Here is a 14,752-nt window from a genome sequence, read left to right on the forward strand (position 1 = left end):
GGAATTATTTTAAGCAAAGTTTCCAATTGGTTTAGAATTTTATTTTATCAGATTTATTAATCTTTGAGTTTTTCCTTCCTATATCCCTCAAAGTACACACACACACACACACACACACACACACACACACACACACTTCTTATAATTCTGTTATTCTTGATTTTTTTAATCATTCTGCTATCATTGGATGTAAAAGGTAGCTTCAGATGTGTTCTCATTTCATTCATTTATTTAACAAGTATTTATCAAGCCTTCTCTCTTCCAAACACTCTTAAGGTGCTAGCAATGCAGTAGTGAACAAGATAGAGAAAAATGTTTGTCCTGGAGGAGACTGCATCATCCCATTGTAATGACTGATGTCTGTAGACTCCATCTCCTATCACCATGATCGCTCCTTCACCTAGGCCCCATCCATGAAAATCTGCTGATCCCCAAGGACTGTGGCCCTGCTGCATGTGGTCTTGTTACTTGTCACCCTGTCTCTCTGTCCTGCGCACCCTTGTAATCTTTCCGCAGAGGGTCTAGATCCTAAAAGCACCACTGCCCTTGCCATCTACTCCTTGTGGCCTCCAAGAACATCCCTTTAAATCCTCTACAGCAAAGACTCTCATGTTCCATGAAACCTGAGAGAACATTAGATGATTACAAATAAGAGAAATACATACAGTAAATATCTTACATCTGAAGGTCAGTCCCCTCTTTTAAAAATTCATTTAAAATAGACTTTTAATTTTAGACCAGTTTTATATTTATGGAAAAACTGTGAGGACAGGACAGAGAGCTCCTGTATATCTCATATGCAGCTTCTCTGTTATTCATAGATTAATCAGGTGCACTGTTACAGTTAATTAACAATTTCTATATTGTTATTAACAAAAATTCATGCTTTATTCAGATTTCCTTAGCTTTCACTTACTGTCCTTTTTCTGACCAGGATCCTACTCAGGTTACATTTCATTTCGTCCCATCCACCTTTTATTCAGTTATAATGTCTCCTTCATCTCTTGTTGGTTGTGACAGTTTCTCAGACTTTCTGAGTTTTTAAAGAGTGTGAGCATTTTGAGGAAGTGTTGGTCGGGTATTTTTGTACAATGTCCTTCAATTAGGATTTGTCTATGTCTTTCTCATGAATATCCGGGGTTATGTGCTTCAGGAAGGAAGACCACAGAGGTAAAGTGCCATTTTTATCACATAAGAGCAAAAGTACATAGTATCAAAATGATTTATGATGGCTGATGTTGACCTTGATGCATCAAGTTCCCACTGAAGTTTCTCTCCCTTTTCCAAACCCACTCTTTGGAAAGAAGTTACTGTGCACAGCATACCTTTAAGGGCTAGGGAATTATTCTATCTTCTCAGTAGTATAAGTTCTATTTCATTTGGATTCTTATTCATAGGAGATTTGTCCCTTGTCCCCAATTTATTAATTTAGTCAATTAGTGCGGTCCCATGAATTTTTATTTTATACTTAGAATAATAATCTAATGTGACCCTATTTATTCTTTTGCTCACATTTTTACAGTTTAGCTAATGAGAACTGTTTCTGTTGGTGCCTTTGTCCCTCTGCCATACCTCCATCAAGGCTGTTATTAAGATTAAATATGGATCTAAAGAGTTTAAAAAATTGCCTGTCACATAAAAAATGCTCAATTAGTGTTAGTGAGTAAGACTGGGGAACCTGGTTAACCTCTAATTTGTCTCAGAGATTTGAAATCAGTCTCTCTCTCTCTCTCTTTCTCACAGTGTTCCTGGACATGTAAATGTTGTATCCCCATGTATATTCACATACTGACTCACATTCTCTTTTCTGAAGTTAAGACTATTTTCTCATATTTTTATGCAGTAGTTTCATGGCAACAATTATTAATTTCTGACACATCCAGATGGTCTCTAAATGTTATTAGTAATTGAATTGCAATCAGAGTCATTATTTCGAATATGTCCTGTAGAGCAGGAAAAGGAGACATAGTATATATTTGTATCATGCTGCTCTACACAACCAGAGCACAGGGATTTAGTTCTAGCTAAAATGAGAGCCTGGGCTTTGAGTCAGAGGTCTGAAACAGTTTCCAGCTCTGTTGCTTCCTGGCTTAACTCTGTGGCTCAGTGGCCTATTTTCTCTGAGCATCATTTGTAAAATAACAACAGTATACCTTCCCTAATGCTTATGTGACATGAACTGGTGCATGAAAACTTCCTAACACAAGACCCCCACATACAGATCAACAAACTGTAGTCATTACTACTATGAAATTTCAGCATCCAGTACCTCTTCTCCACTAATTCCACTTCTTTCCTAATAAATCAGGATGATGGGAAACAGAAAAAATGTTTACTGCAGCATCATTTAGAGTAAAGACAATTTTAAGTTAATTTTCATGTTCAACACTGGGAAATGATGGTGAAATAAATTACAATCTATCCATATTACCAAGCAATGTTGCAAACTTCAAATTGTACCAAATATTAGCTACTAAAATTAGAAAATAGTGACCATAACATTTAAAAAGTTAAGAGAAATGGAAAGAGGATATCAGGATAATAACTTTAGTTTTTGCTGTATAATTGTGTGTGTGCATACTTAGATGTCATTTACAATATAATTCTTATTTTGGTTTGTGATTCCAAAGTCATGTGATTCACCATCTCTGGCTATAAAGAAAATGCAAATCAAAACCACACTAAGATTCCACCTCACCCATTAGAACAGCTGTCATCAAAATCACCACCAACAATAAATGTTGGTGAGGATGTGGGGGAAAAAGAACCCTGCTGGTGGAAATGTAAGCTAGTACAATCACTCTGGAAAACAATATGGAGGCTCCTTAGAAAACTAAACATATACCTTAAAAAAAAATCATGTGATTGTATTATTAGATTAAACCATATGAAATTACTGTTTTTGGTAAATCTGATCAAGTATCAGCAATTTCATATGGTTCAATATAAAGGATAGTTATTTAAATAATATTATAATGAATTTTCAGTGATATAAGAAAATGTAATTTTAAGTAAAATATACTGAATAGTATGCATTATGTATTTTATTATATATGTAAATATTTAAGATCTTATATATTCATAACTTTAAATATATATTCAGGTGTACATGAAAGTATTCAATATGAATAGGTGTTAGGATTGTATATAATTATATTCTTTAGTACAAATTTCTATATTTTTACAAGATTAAGTTTTATACTTAAATGTTTATTATTATATACTTATATTTATGAACATTATATTAAAATTCATGAATTTTTTATGGCTATCAGTGAGATTAAGCCAAAGAACTTCCTTCCAATTTAATTTAATGTGGCTATAATAACATCTCAAGACACTAAATTACCTAAATAGACATTGTTGTGTTTCAATCACTGTAAATAGATTATCTCTTCTATGCAACAAAGGCTACAAATCTCAGGAAATTGTATCGTTCGAATATTTTAGATTAAATCAATCAATGTGGAAGTTTGACCTATTCAGGAAGTCATGCTAGAGAAGATAAACAACCTTAACTTTTGTTTTTTGGTGGGACCAGGGTTTGAACTCAAGGCTTCACACTTGCAAAGTGGTGTCTCTTCCATTTAAGCCACACCTCCAGTCCATTTTTGCCATGGTTATTATGGAGATGGAGTTTCACAAACTATTTGCCTGGGCTGGCCTTGCACCATGATCTTCCCAATATCAGCCTCCTAAGTAGCTAAAATTACAGGCATGGGCCTCAGGCACCTGGCCATAACAATTTTTTTTTAAATGATAAAACCATGTAAACAAGCATAAGACACAATGAACACATGAATGTCTTTCTTTGCTATACCATTGACTAGCTAGTTAGCCTTTCTAACATATGACAAGTCCCTTAATGTTTTCCCATCTGCACTTTGTGGCAACTCTCCCCAGATGCATCATTCTCAGCCATGATTGGCAGGTAGGGAGATGGGAGAATTAATACTCCTGGCACAATGCCCCCTGTTGAGGCTCTGAGTAAAGGTTTGGCAGATGAATAAAAGTCACTTGTGAACAAGGCCCAATGATAATAAAGTAAAACTGTTACCAAAAAGTTTACCAGTGCTAAACTAGTATTTACAAAGTTTCCCTTGGCTCTTGGATCCAGCAAGGGAAGAATTTAAGCAAGATGCATATACATAGTAAAAGGGATAGCAAAGTTTATTAGGAAAGGGATATACTTCCAATAGACTGAAAGTGGGTCTTCTCTAAGTGATAAGAGCAGTATCAGCATTTGGAGCTGGAATATTTATTAAGGAGTTCTCAGCACCAGGTCTATCTGATCTTTAAGATGGGTCTTTATCTTATTAAATTACCTGTATGAAATTCTCAGCCCCGGGTCTTTCTGGTAGAGGTTACCTGTGGAACTCTCAGCCCCCAGTCTATCTGATACATAGGGTACGGCTCTTGGGCCTGGATCTTTAGATTTTTTTTTATTGGGGGGTGGGGGAGGATGCAGAATTTTTATCTTATAGAGATTACCTGTGTGAAACTTCCAACCCCAAGCAGGCCTAGCTGAAATTTAGGGTGTGGCTTGCTGTTGAGTAAAGAAAGGATTAGGCTTTAAATGACAGACTTCAAAGCATTCTGGGATATCCCCTGGCCTTGATGGGCTCATCTGATTTTAACAGTGACTGGTCACCTGTGGAGTTGGAAGTTTAATTATAACGATTTTCAGCAGCTTATGTCTATCGGCTACCTATCAAAACCTCCACCCCTTTGCCTTCTTTTGCCTTGATAGCAAGAGAATGGAAATTCAGAACAGATGCCATCATTATCATTTTTGTACATGAATGAACAAATATGCGTGGAGCTGTGGTCCATGCCTGTAATCCTAACTATTTGGCAGGTACAGATTGGGAGGATTGCATTTTGAAGCCTGCCTGAGGATAAGCATGAGACCCTATTTAAAAAAATAACTAAAGCATGAAGGAGTAGTGGGAAAAAAAAGGAGAAAATAACAAAAAAAGAAGATACAAAAAAAGGGGTGGGGGCATGGCTCAAGTGGTTGAGCATCTGTGTAGCATCTACAAAGCCCTGGGTTCAAACCCCAGTAGTGCCAAAAAAAAAAAAAAAAAAAAAGACATTTCTATACCTAAAAAAAATAAAGTAACTGTGCAAAATATCCTGGGAGTTTTTGTTGTTTTGGTTTGAGCATTGTCATTTCCTGCTTGAGAGATTTTAATTACCATTCAGAAAAGCAAGGAGAAAAATCCTCTTAAGCCACATTGAGTTTCCCATTTTTGTTCTCCACAAAATAAGGTAGTCATTCATTACTCTTGAAAGAACCTTTTACCAACATCATCCAGCCAGATAAAGGAAAACTGATCCAAGACTGTAGCCACTGTTCCATGATAAGCACTTTCAGGATGCATAGGATTTTGAGAAAGGTGTGAATTGGGTGTCAGAATGAGAATCAGAGTACTTTTGTTTTTAAAGACCAGAAAAGTCATGCTAAAACAATATGATAATATTATTGGCTCACAGAAATGAAAAGGCCAGAGATAGGGCTGCTGGCTACACCCTAAGGTCAGGCCCCCTGTATGATTGCAAGGGAGTGCTTGAGCTCTGTGATTCATTGTTCCTGTCAGACTGGGAAGGAAGAATATCTGTGTACTAGCATTTTTAGCAAGAGTACAAGAGTCCTGAGAATCAGTCTTAGACTTGGACTTAGTTTATTTATGTCCCAATCATGGGTCCAATTATCCCTGCCAAAGAGATTAAATGCAATTCCTGACTTTGTCCAGGCCATGCTCCATCTCTAGGATGGAGTAAACCTCCACAGAGGTTTACTGCAGAGCACCAAATGCAAATGCGAGGTCTGCTAAGGAAAACAACAGAAGTCCACATAGAGCTAAAAGGACTGACTTTGAATCTTTCATTGTTACTCTGCTATGTTTTGTCTGGTGGTGAGAACAATGCCAGTGATGATTCCTGTGGGCCTCATACTGGTTCTCAAATGTGTTTCTGGGAACTGCAGTCTAGATATTCCCTTGGAACTTATTTGACAGGTAAAACCTTGGGCCTCACCCCGAAACTAATGAATCAGAAACTCTGGGTGTGTTAGCTCAGATGTGGTAGCCCAGTCACCTGTGTAGTAGTAAGCTCTCCAGGTGATTCTATGCTCAATTTTGAGCTGATACTTTAAACATGTTCTCAAAAACTTTGTAACCAGGCCCCCTTTTCCAACTAATGATATATTGCTACTACTTTGTGATTTGAAGAAACATAAGGTTTATACTCTGTCGTCTAGCATTTCAAAATTATGCAATTGTTTTCTAATAAGGCTGTATTCCTGTGCTCTGCAACAACTATTTTACACCTTAAAAAGCCAAAGCTTACAGTTGTACAAGTTACATACTGCACAATTCCAAATGACATCTGTCTCTTAATTATATATTATCTTTTATATTTCCAGGAGATGGAAAATATTTTAAGGATGGTTCACTTTCCTCTGACTTGCACAATTCACCATATGTAGTAGCAGACAGAGCTTCCCCTTTCTCTTACCTCAAACCTGGTTGTTACCCTTTCTGCCATGCTGACACCCACTAAGGCAGATTGAAATTCTCTCATCTTCTCACTTCTGACCAGCTACTGCCATCTGCAGCATGTTCTCCTTCCTCCTGTACCTCCTCCCTTCACAGCTCTGACCCTGCATACTGGCTACCATCCTAGGAATACCATCCATTTCTTACTTTTTAGGTTCTTCCCTTCAGTAATCAAAATACTTATTTAAAAAGTCATGCTTTGCTCCCTCTACTCCATTGAAATAGAGATCTCTGGTGCCTGCATGTTGCTTGTCCTCCATAGCAGCTTTGTCTCAAGGTGAGCAATCCCTTCCTAGTGAAATGATCTCTTCTCGACTTCCCTTTCTTCTTCAGCAACTTTTTATCAAGGTGACTTTCCAGTTTCTCCTCTGTTGAATTTTAGAATTTTTCTTGTTTTCTCTTGAATCCTCTCTTTCTCTTATGCTACATACTACCCTGAATGACATAGGAAGTCAAATATGTATAATTATCCAGTTGTTACCAGATCATATTTTGAAGGTCTATTATTTTCCTATTGAATGGTCAATGTCCTGGGGTTTACACTTGGACTTAATTGTTCTACAGGTCTATATGCCAGTAACATGTTTTGATTACTGTAACTTTATAGTAAGTTTTGAAGTTGGGAAGTGTGAATTGTTTTTCTTTCTCAATATTATTTTGGTTAGTTGGGGCCCCTTGAAATTCCAGGTGTATTTGACAATCAGTTTTTTAATTTATGCAACAAATTTGGCCATTCTTGATAAATTTTTATGAGAAAACTGAAGTGGTTTTTATGCTTCTTTAGCATTAGAAAGGTCAGCATCATGCTCAAAGGAGAAACACAAAGAAATATCTTAAGTTCGAGATCAAAATAAAGGTAATCTATTATCATTATCATTAAGTAATACTGTTCCAGATGTATTAGACCACACAAATAGAAAAAAACAGAACCAACATGTGAAAATCAGAAGTGATAAAATTAACTCCATTTGCACCTAATAGAATCACATACATGTAAATTCCAGGAGAAAAACTAACATATACAGCAGGGTGTGAAATTATTACACAGAAATCAATAGCTTTCATATACAGAAGCAAAACTAATTTGGAACATATAAAACTTTATTTACAATAGCAAAAGAAAGATTAAAAACATAGAAATAAATTTGAGAAGAAATGTGAAAGAACAATTTGGTGAAATAAACTACAATGCATTCATTTGTGCAATAGTGAAAAAAGACTAGGGGACTGTTTTCAAGATTTCAGTGTGAGAAAAAATCAAATACAGAACTGTGTGTTATAATTTGTGTAAAGGAAGGAGGAATATATATATAAATGTATAGTAGACCGTGGTATGGTTCCAAGGAGACCACAATTCAGGATACACAGAGTTCAGAAGTGTATTGTGGATGCTTCATTCATTTTTACAAAATTATCACTCAATTTCCACAAAAAGTGTGCTGCTTTTCAACAAGTCTCAAATTTTCATTGTATCACTTCGAGTAAGTTCACTTTTACATTGCTTTTTGACACTATTTGCTTTTGGGGAGGCAGATTTGCACACAATTCAAGGTAGGGAAACACTCAGCAGACCACATAATGATTTAAACACAACTGACGATAACATGGGACCGAGACCTCCACCCCATCAACTGAGCTATGTATTGCGTGAACTGGAATTTTAAGTGTTTATCAAATTTCTATTGATTTTTTTGGTTGTATTTGGTCAAAACAGTGTAATAAATCTGCAAATAAGGCTTACTGTAACTTATAATTATATATACAATAATTCTTGAAAGTAAATAGAAACAACTAATGCCAGTTATTCTACAGAAAGAGGATTTCTTTACCATTTTGAGTATTTTCTAAATTGTGAACTATATGAATGTTAACAGTTCAAAAAACACAGAAAACATTTTAAGAAATTGGGACAGGAAAACAGCTACAAAATGATGGAATGTAGGAGAGAGGAAGTACACCCAGAGAGCAACTTTTGGACTTCCCTTCTACCTAACAATAAATTGATTCTAAATTCAGCACATTTCAATGTTGACCCTGATTTATGTGATCAGGTATGAATGTGATCTAGTTGATCTGGTTCCTCTGCACCGTAATCATGCCACCTGAACCCTGATATTAGCTGAGGGCTCCATTTATTAACAAAGACGTACACAATGCCCTTGCCAGGGACTGTTATAAGCAGCTTAACTCTCAATCTTGGAGGGTGATATCACTATCCCCATTTTACGATATAAAATTAGAGGCAAAAGGGTAAGTTGCCTGAGGACACAAAACTGTCAACTGACATAGCTGGAATTTGAATCCAGGTAATGTGGCTACCAACCCCGGCTCTTGCCCGCTTCCCACATGTAAACTTGAGCTTGAGCTGTAATTAAAGGACTCAATTGTATCTGTCTCTTATGGACAGCCTGTATTTCTTGTTAGGAATATTTTTTCATGGGAAATGTATTATGTACATACTTGTATTTAAAATACATTGTTATTAGATTCTTTTCAGTAAATGTGTGCACTTTTCACTGAAAGCCAATATGATTTATACTCAAGCACCCTGATGTTTCGATACTCGATGTGATTTCCAATACCATGTTTGATTTAACTCATAGTTTTCAATTAGAAGGGCATGGTTTATGCCTACAAAGAACTCTGGGAAACAGATGACCAAAAATGCACTAGTAATTTTGCTAAATAAATTGTTCAAAATCCAAAATTTCCAATATTTGAGAGAATGTTATAATTCTAAATAATATTTTTATTACTCTTTTAGGATTTCATCAAGGGTCTTTCCATTTTGCTCCGGGGGACAGTACAAGAAAAACTCAACTGGGCATTTAATTTATATGACATAAATAAAGACGGCTACATCACTAAAGAAGTAAGAGATGCCCCACCAACATAGCTTTCCTCTGGGCCACTTTCATTTTTTAACTGAAAAAATTGCAGTTAACTTGAAAATCATTTTTTTCAGGAAATCCAAAATATTTTATGTGGTAGTGGTAGACTTATTCTAATAAAAATGTAGAAGTTGCTAGGATTTGTTTATGGTAAATCTCCAAAGAAAACATACACACGTGAAAATTATACCGTTTCCTATGGACATTTTAATAAATTCTGGAAATAGAATGAAGACTGTGGTTGGAATGAGATGGGAAGAAAATATATCAAACTACTTGAGAATATCTGGCCTGAAAACTTTTTTCCCCCACATAATATGACCCATATGGAAACATGCAAGTTTTCAATCACAGGATTGTTCTATGAGTTGTTTTATGGGAATAAGTGATGCAATGGTGGGTTCTCCAAACACACTTCCAGGCAGACTATCCAGAGAGATGACTCACACCACAAATTAAGATGCTCTTATCACATGGCTTATTGAACCAAATTAAAATACAGTAAAAAACAAAGCCAAAGGGATGGGCTAAGTTGACCACACTTAGGACAGGGGACAAAAATGGGTTGAAGGAGAATACCATCCACTGTTGGAGCAGTCTCAATGTTTAAATGACTTAATTCTGTGTCTTAACAGCTTCCTTAGAGTTAGGTTTTGAACAAGAGTCCCCAAAGACAGAAGGTTCCCAGGACCAATGACATGTCTCAGGGACAAGTATACACGGCACCACTAGTGGTTCATTTGTAGTCATAGGTTTTGTGTTTCTTTGACAGAGGACACAGGGTGGCCAATGGAGCTGAATTAAGTGACTTCATGAATATTGATATTAGTGCTGTTTGTATATTTGGTATAGCATGAACATTCATTATGCAGGTACCTCAGGAACCTTAGCTATCTTAGTCCTTCACTTCTTTTCTGGCCCATTCAATAATTAACACATTCCATGAATTCTGCTGATATCTAACAAACTTCACGCTATTTTTCTGTGTTCAAAACATCTTTAAAAGTTTTCCCTATTTTTACAATTACCAATTAATCACTTATAATAGAATTGAATACTCTGAAAAGTAAATATATGTAAGATTGTATTACCCATCTAAAACAAAGACTTTGTATGTGATACAACAAATCTGAATGTCTAAATAATTCAAACTATTTTTACTCTCACTAGATTGAAAATGACAAGCCAAAACTAGATTTTACTTTAAAAGTTAATAAAATGCCCAGGTGTGTCCTAGAGTCAAAATATTTTGACTAGTGTTCATGTGTGGCTTCTTCAGTTAAAGCCATGATCAAAAAAAAAATGAAAATCCTAATGAGCAGTTGTTTCATTAGTTGTAGCTAGAAATTTGCTTTAGTAGTTCTAAATGCAATATATTTCCAACAGATGTGTATTCATAATCAATAACTATGTAATAACTCAGTAAAAGTGTACATAGTCTGTGGAAATCCAAACATTAAACCGGAGCATTCCTTTCCTGACCATGGGAATCTGCTTTATTTTGAAATTGAGTCTTACATTTTTGATTATGCTACTGTGAAGGCAAAAAGCTATCTGGTGGCTTTGCCTTTGAGACAGCCAAAAGGTACCTCATGAAGTATCAAAGAAAAAATTTTAAAAAACCAAAACTGGGAAAATAAAATCAGTCAAAGCTCCTTGTTTCTTTAGACTTTGTGTGTAGCCTCATGCAAGTGCCTCTCCTTTTTAGGAAATGCTTGATATAATGAAAGCAATTTACGATATGATGGGTAAATGCACATATCCTGTCCTCAAAGAAGATGCTCCCAGGCAACATGTGGAGACATTTTTCCAGGTAGGAATGAAAAGAGAAGTCGGGCAGGGGGTAAGAGCAATTAATGAGCAATCATTTTACTAATTTATCAATTTTGGTTTTGAATATATTGTAACACTGACAAAGAGTTATTGAACATTCACAATATCCTAGGTAGAGCGCTAAGCAATTTTCATGTTTCACAGGTCATTTTCATTTGGTTCTCACAAGGACCCTATAAAGTTACAAATTCTCATTGGCTCTTTTTACAGATGAGAAAACAAAGGTTCTAAAAGTTTCCACAAATTGCCTGGGCTCCCTTATATTTAGGAAATAGGATTTTACCTAAGGCAAAGTGACTCCAGATCTTCACATTACACCGAAGAGGGCACAGTGTGGAATGATTTGGCCATGATTGTAAGAAATCACTAGTTTGTTACAACACACTTCCTCCACATGAAACAGGCAGATGGGCTAGCTATCTTTTCATCAGCTTTAGCTCACTGGTTTTAGTGCGAGCTTCAAAGGGGAAGTCTCAATAAAATGCTTTGCTCTTTTCTTCCTCATAGAAAATGGACAAAAATAAAGATGGGGTCGTCACCATAGATGAGTTCATCGAAAGTTGCCAAAAAGTAAGTAATGAGAGGAAAAAACTGTCACTTTTGTTTTCATAATAGCTAGAGAGTATGGACAGTTAACGACCACGAACTATACGGTTAGCACAGGTGAGATAAGCCTAACATTTTGAAAACCAGCACCAATTTACACATTCATTAGATCAGTGTCACAGAGTGCCTAATCTGAAGGAATGTAGGACTGTAGGAAACCCTGAAGACACACATGTATCATTTTTGTTCCCCTCATAATTTAGAGTATTTAATCATTGACCCGATTCTCAGACTTACTGTATAACATGTATCTTTTCAAACATATTTCCACAGAATGAGGATCAAGCTTATAACCAATTTTTAAGAGAAATATCATTGCTTTGCTGTATGAGGGCAATAATTTATTTTTTGGCAGAATCCAATAATGGCCTTCAATCACAAAAAATACAGAGTGGAAAATTCTGGGTAGTTACTGATCATTTGGGAAACTAGTGTTAGCTTACCTACAATTACTTGACAATGTGTGGATAGAGCTATAACGAAGAATTTTTAAAAAAATAATCACGGAGACAAATTTGTTGGGGCTTCAGGTCTTCCCTTTATTTTTCAATTGTTCATTTTTACCTTTCCTGATATTGTTTTCAATTCCTATTCAAAGTCACTATCCTGGAGAGAACTTGGTGACATCAGCCTGCTTAATGGTGGTATCATTACTTGGCTTTGAGCAGTGGTTCAGTCCCCATTTACTACTACTATAAATAGCTCACTAAAAGCATTCATGCACAACTGACAAATGCTCCTAAAATTCCTAAGGAAGATGCTAAGCTGAATGCAGCCACCATGCAATGGTTTTTCCTAATCAATCCTTTCTTTTACATTCAGAAACCATTCATTTTTAAAGGCACCCAAAAGCCACAGCTTCAGCTATACAAGGCAGACGTATAAAGTGAGGTATAGTTACTGCAAACATCCATTTCTGTGTGCAGTCACCTGTATAAGACTCTGATTTGGTTTGTGATTTACCTAGAATGCCAACATTCTCATTTGCTCACTTTGACTTATCCCCTGTGCCTCTCTGGTGTGTTCTGATGGTATGACTTGAAAAATATCCTCTGCTAACTCCAAATAAATCTAAATGAAATGTTTGGAGTCTGGCAGAGTCAAGAAAACATAAAATGAGCCCTTCATGATTCCCTATGTGGAAAGTGGATAGAATGGCAATTTCATTTGTAAACACTCAGCACATGAGCTTTGGCGTAGGCTGTCAGTAGGAGGAAATAACACTAGGAGCATAACAGTACACTTTCTGTTGCAGATATGCTAAATTTAGATTTTCATGTTTCTCCCTTACAGGATGAAAACATAATGCGTTCCATGCAGCTCTTCGAAAATGTGATTTAACTTGTGAAATATTCCTCAATCAAACAGACAATGTGAACTGCTCTGCCACACTCAAAAGTTGGAGCTACCACTTTTAGCATAGCATATGCTTTTCACTGAGGCATATTATGCAAACAAGCTTCGTTTTAATATAAAACTATCCCCCAAAGACTTGAGTTTCCCAGTTATAAATCAGCATCCTTTTCATAATAACGAGTTCATGAGATGTTCTAATTCATTTCACACTCTGTGAACATTCAAGAGTAATAGAATCTGGCATATAGTTTTGATTCTTTAGCCATGGGATTATTGAGGCTTTCACATATCAGTGATTTTAAAATATCAGTGTTTTTGCTACTCATTTGTATGTACTCAGTCCTAGAATTTTAAATGTTTTTCTAATATAGTTGCATCTACATTTAATTTCCAAAAATTAATTTAATTTTCATTCAACTGCATTTATATAACACTAGCAAAATTATTACACTTAAAAATACCAAAAACACTTAATCCCAACTTCTCTGGCTTCCCCATCTTCTGTTAAAAACATTAATTTATCTGGCTTTTTTTAAAAAAAACATAATATTTACCAAATTAGTTTATTACCAGATGTCAGCATATGCCTAAAAAAACTTATTTTAAAAGCATTCCCTAATTTTCCGTAACACATATTATAGTCAAGGCCAACATAATACATATAATTTTGTATGTGTTCAACTTTACAAGTGGACTGTTTTCTATTGTGTCCTTAAGCTCATGAAGGTGTTAAACAAAGCAAGGGTTTTTACAGACATATGCAAAGGGTCAGGCTTATCTGTCCTCCAATACATAGTAAGGCTAAGTAACAAATAATCCTTACAACATTAAAGGCCAGTTTCATCCCCTTTTCCCTGACTTCCTCACAGCATGTATTGCAAGTCATTCAGGGGCAAAGAAACCTTGACCACCCCAAGCCTACTAGGGACAAAGAGTAAGCAGAGTTCACTTTGAAAGCATCATGATCCTATCACATTAAAAACTACTATCAAGATTTCATAGAAAAAGAATATAAACACTACAGAAACATTGAACAACTCATCTGGGTTGCATTTTGATTTAGCTCATCATAAAACTCCAACAATGCAGATTCCTTGTAATGGTCTTAAGCCAAAACTGTAAAGCTGCCACACAGTACTATAGATACACACATCTTCCCTGTTCTGCAGAAACATCACAAAGACCAAGAGGCTACAGGAAGAGGGAATTTGCAACTGTCTTTGAAACGGTAAATCAGGTATCTATTCTGGTGTAGAGATAGGATGTTGAAAGCTGCCCTGCTATCACCAGTGTAGAAATTAAGAGTAGTACAATACATGTACACTGAAATTTGCCATCGTGTGTTTGTGTAAACTCAATGTGCACATTTTGTATTCCAAAAAAGAAAAATAAAGCAAAATAAAATGTTTATAACTCTATTGTCTATGTTATAGTTCTTTATTCTAACACATTTTGTAATTAATTACTAGATTAAAATCATTCCTTTTTTTCGTATTCCTACAATTT

The 14,752-nt window shown here is 35.7% G+C and overlaps 1 protein-coding gene across 5 annotated transcripts in view; it reads left to right on the forward strand.

The window, feature by feature from the left end:
* Positions 1 to 14,664, forward strand: part of Kcnip4 (potassium voltage-gated channel interacting protein 4) — a 1,065,442-nt gene extending 1,050,778 nt beyond the window's left edge. For all 5 annotated transcript variants that reach the window (XM_074042533.1, XM_074042531.1, XM_074042532.1 and 2 more), the window contains 4 exons: positions 9,325 to 9,432; positions 11,160 to 11,264; positions 11,792 to 11,854; positions 13,184 to 14,664. In XM_074042533.1, the coding sequence (XP_073898634.1) occupies positions 9,325 to 9,432; positions 11,160 to 11,264; positions 11,792 to 11,854; positions 13,184 to 13,231 (324 nt within the window). In that variant the 3' untranslated portion in view covers positions 13,232 to 14,664. The remainder of the gene's footprint in view (positions 1 to 9,324; positions 9,433 to 11,159; positions 11,265 to 11,791; positions 11,855 to 13,183) is intronic.
* The last annotated feature ends 88 nt before the right edge of the window (positions 14,665 to 14,752 follow it).

This window comes from Castor canadensis, chromosome 9, assembly GCF_047511655.1.
Source record: "Castor canadensis chromosome 9, mCasCan1.hap1v2, whole genome shotgun sequence".
NCBI classification, from domain to species: Eukaryota; Metazoa; Chordata; class Mammalia; order Rodentia; family Castoridae; genus Castor; species Castor canadensis.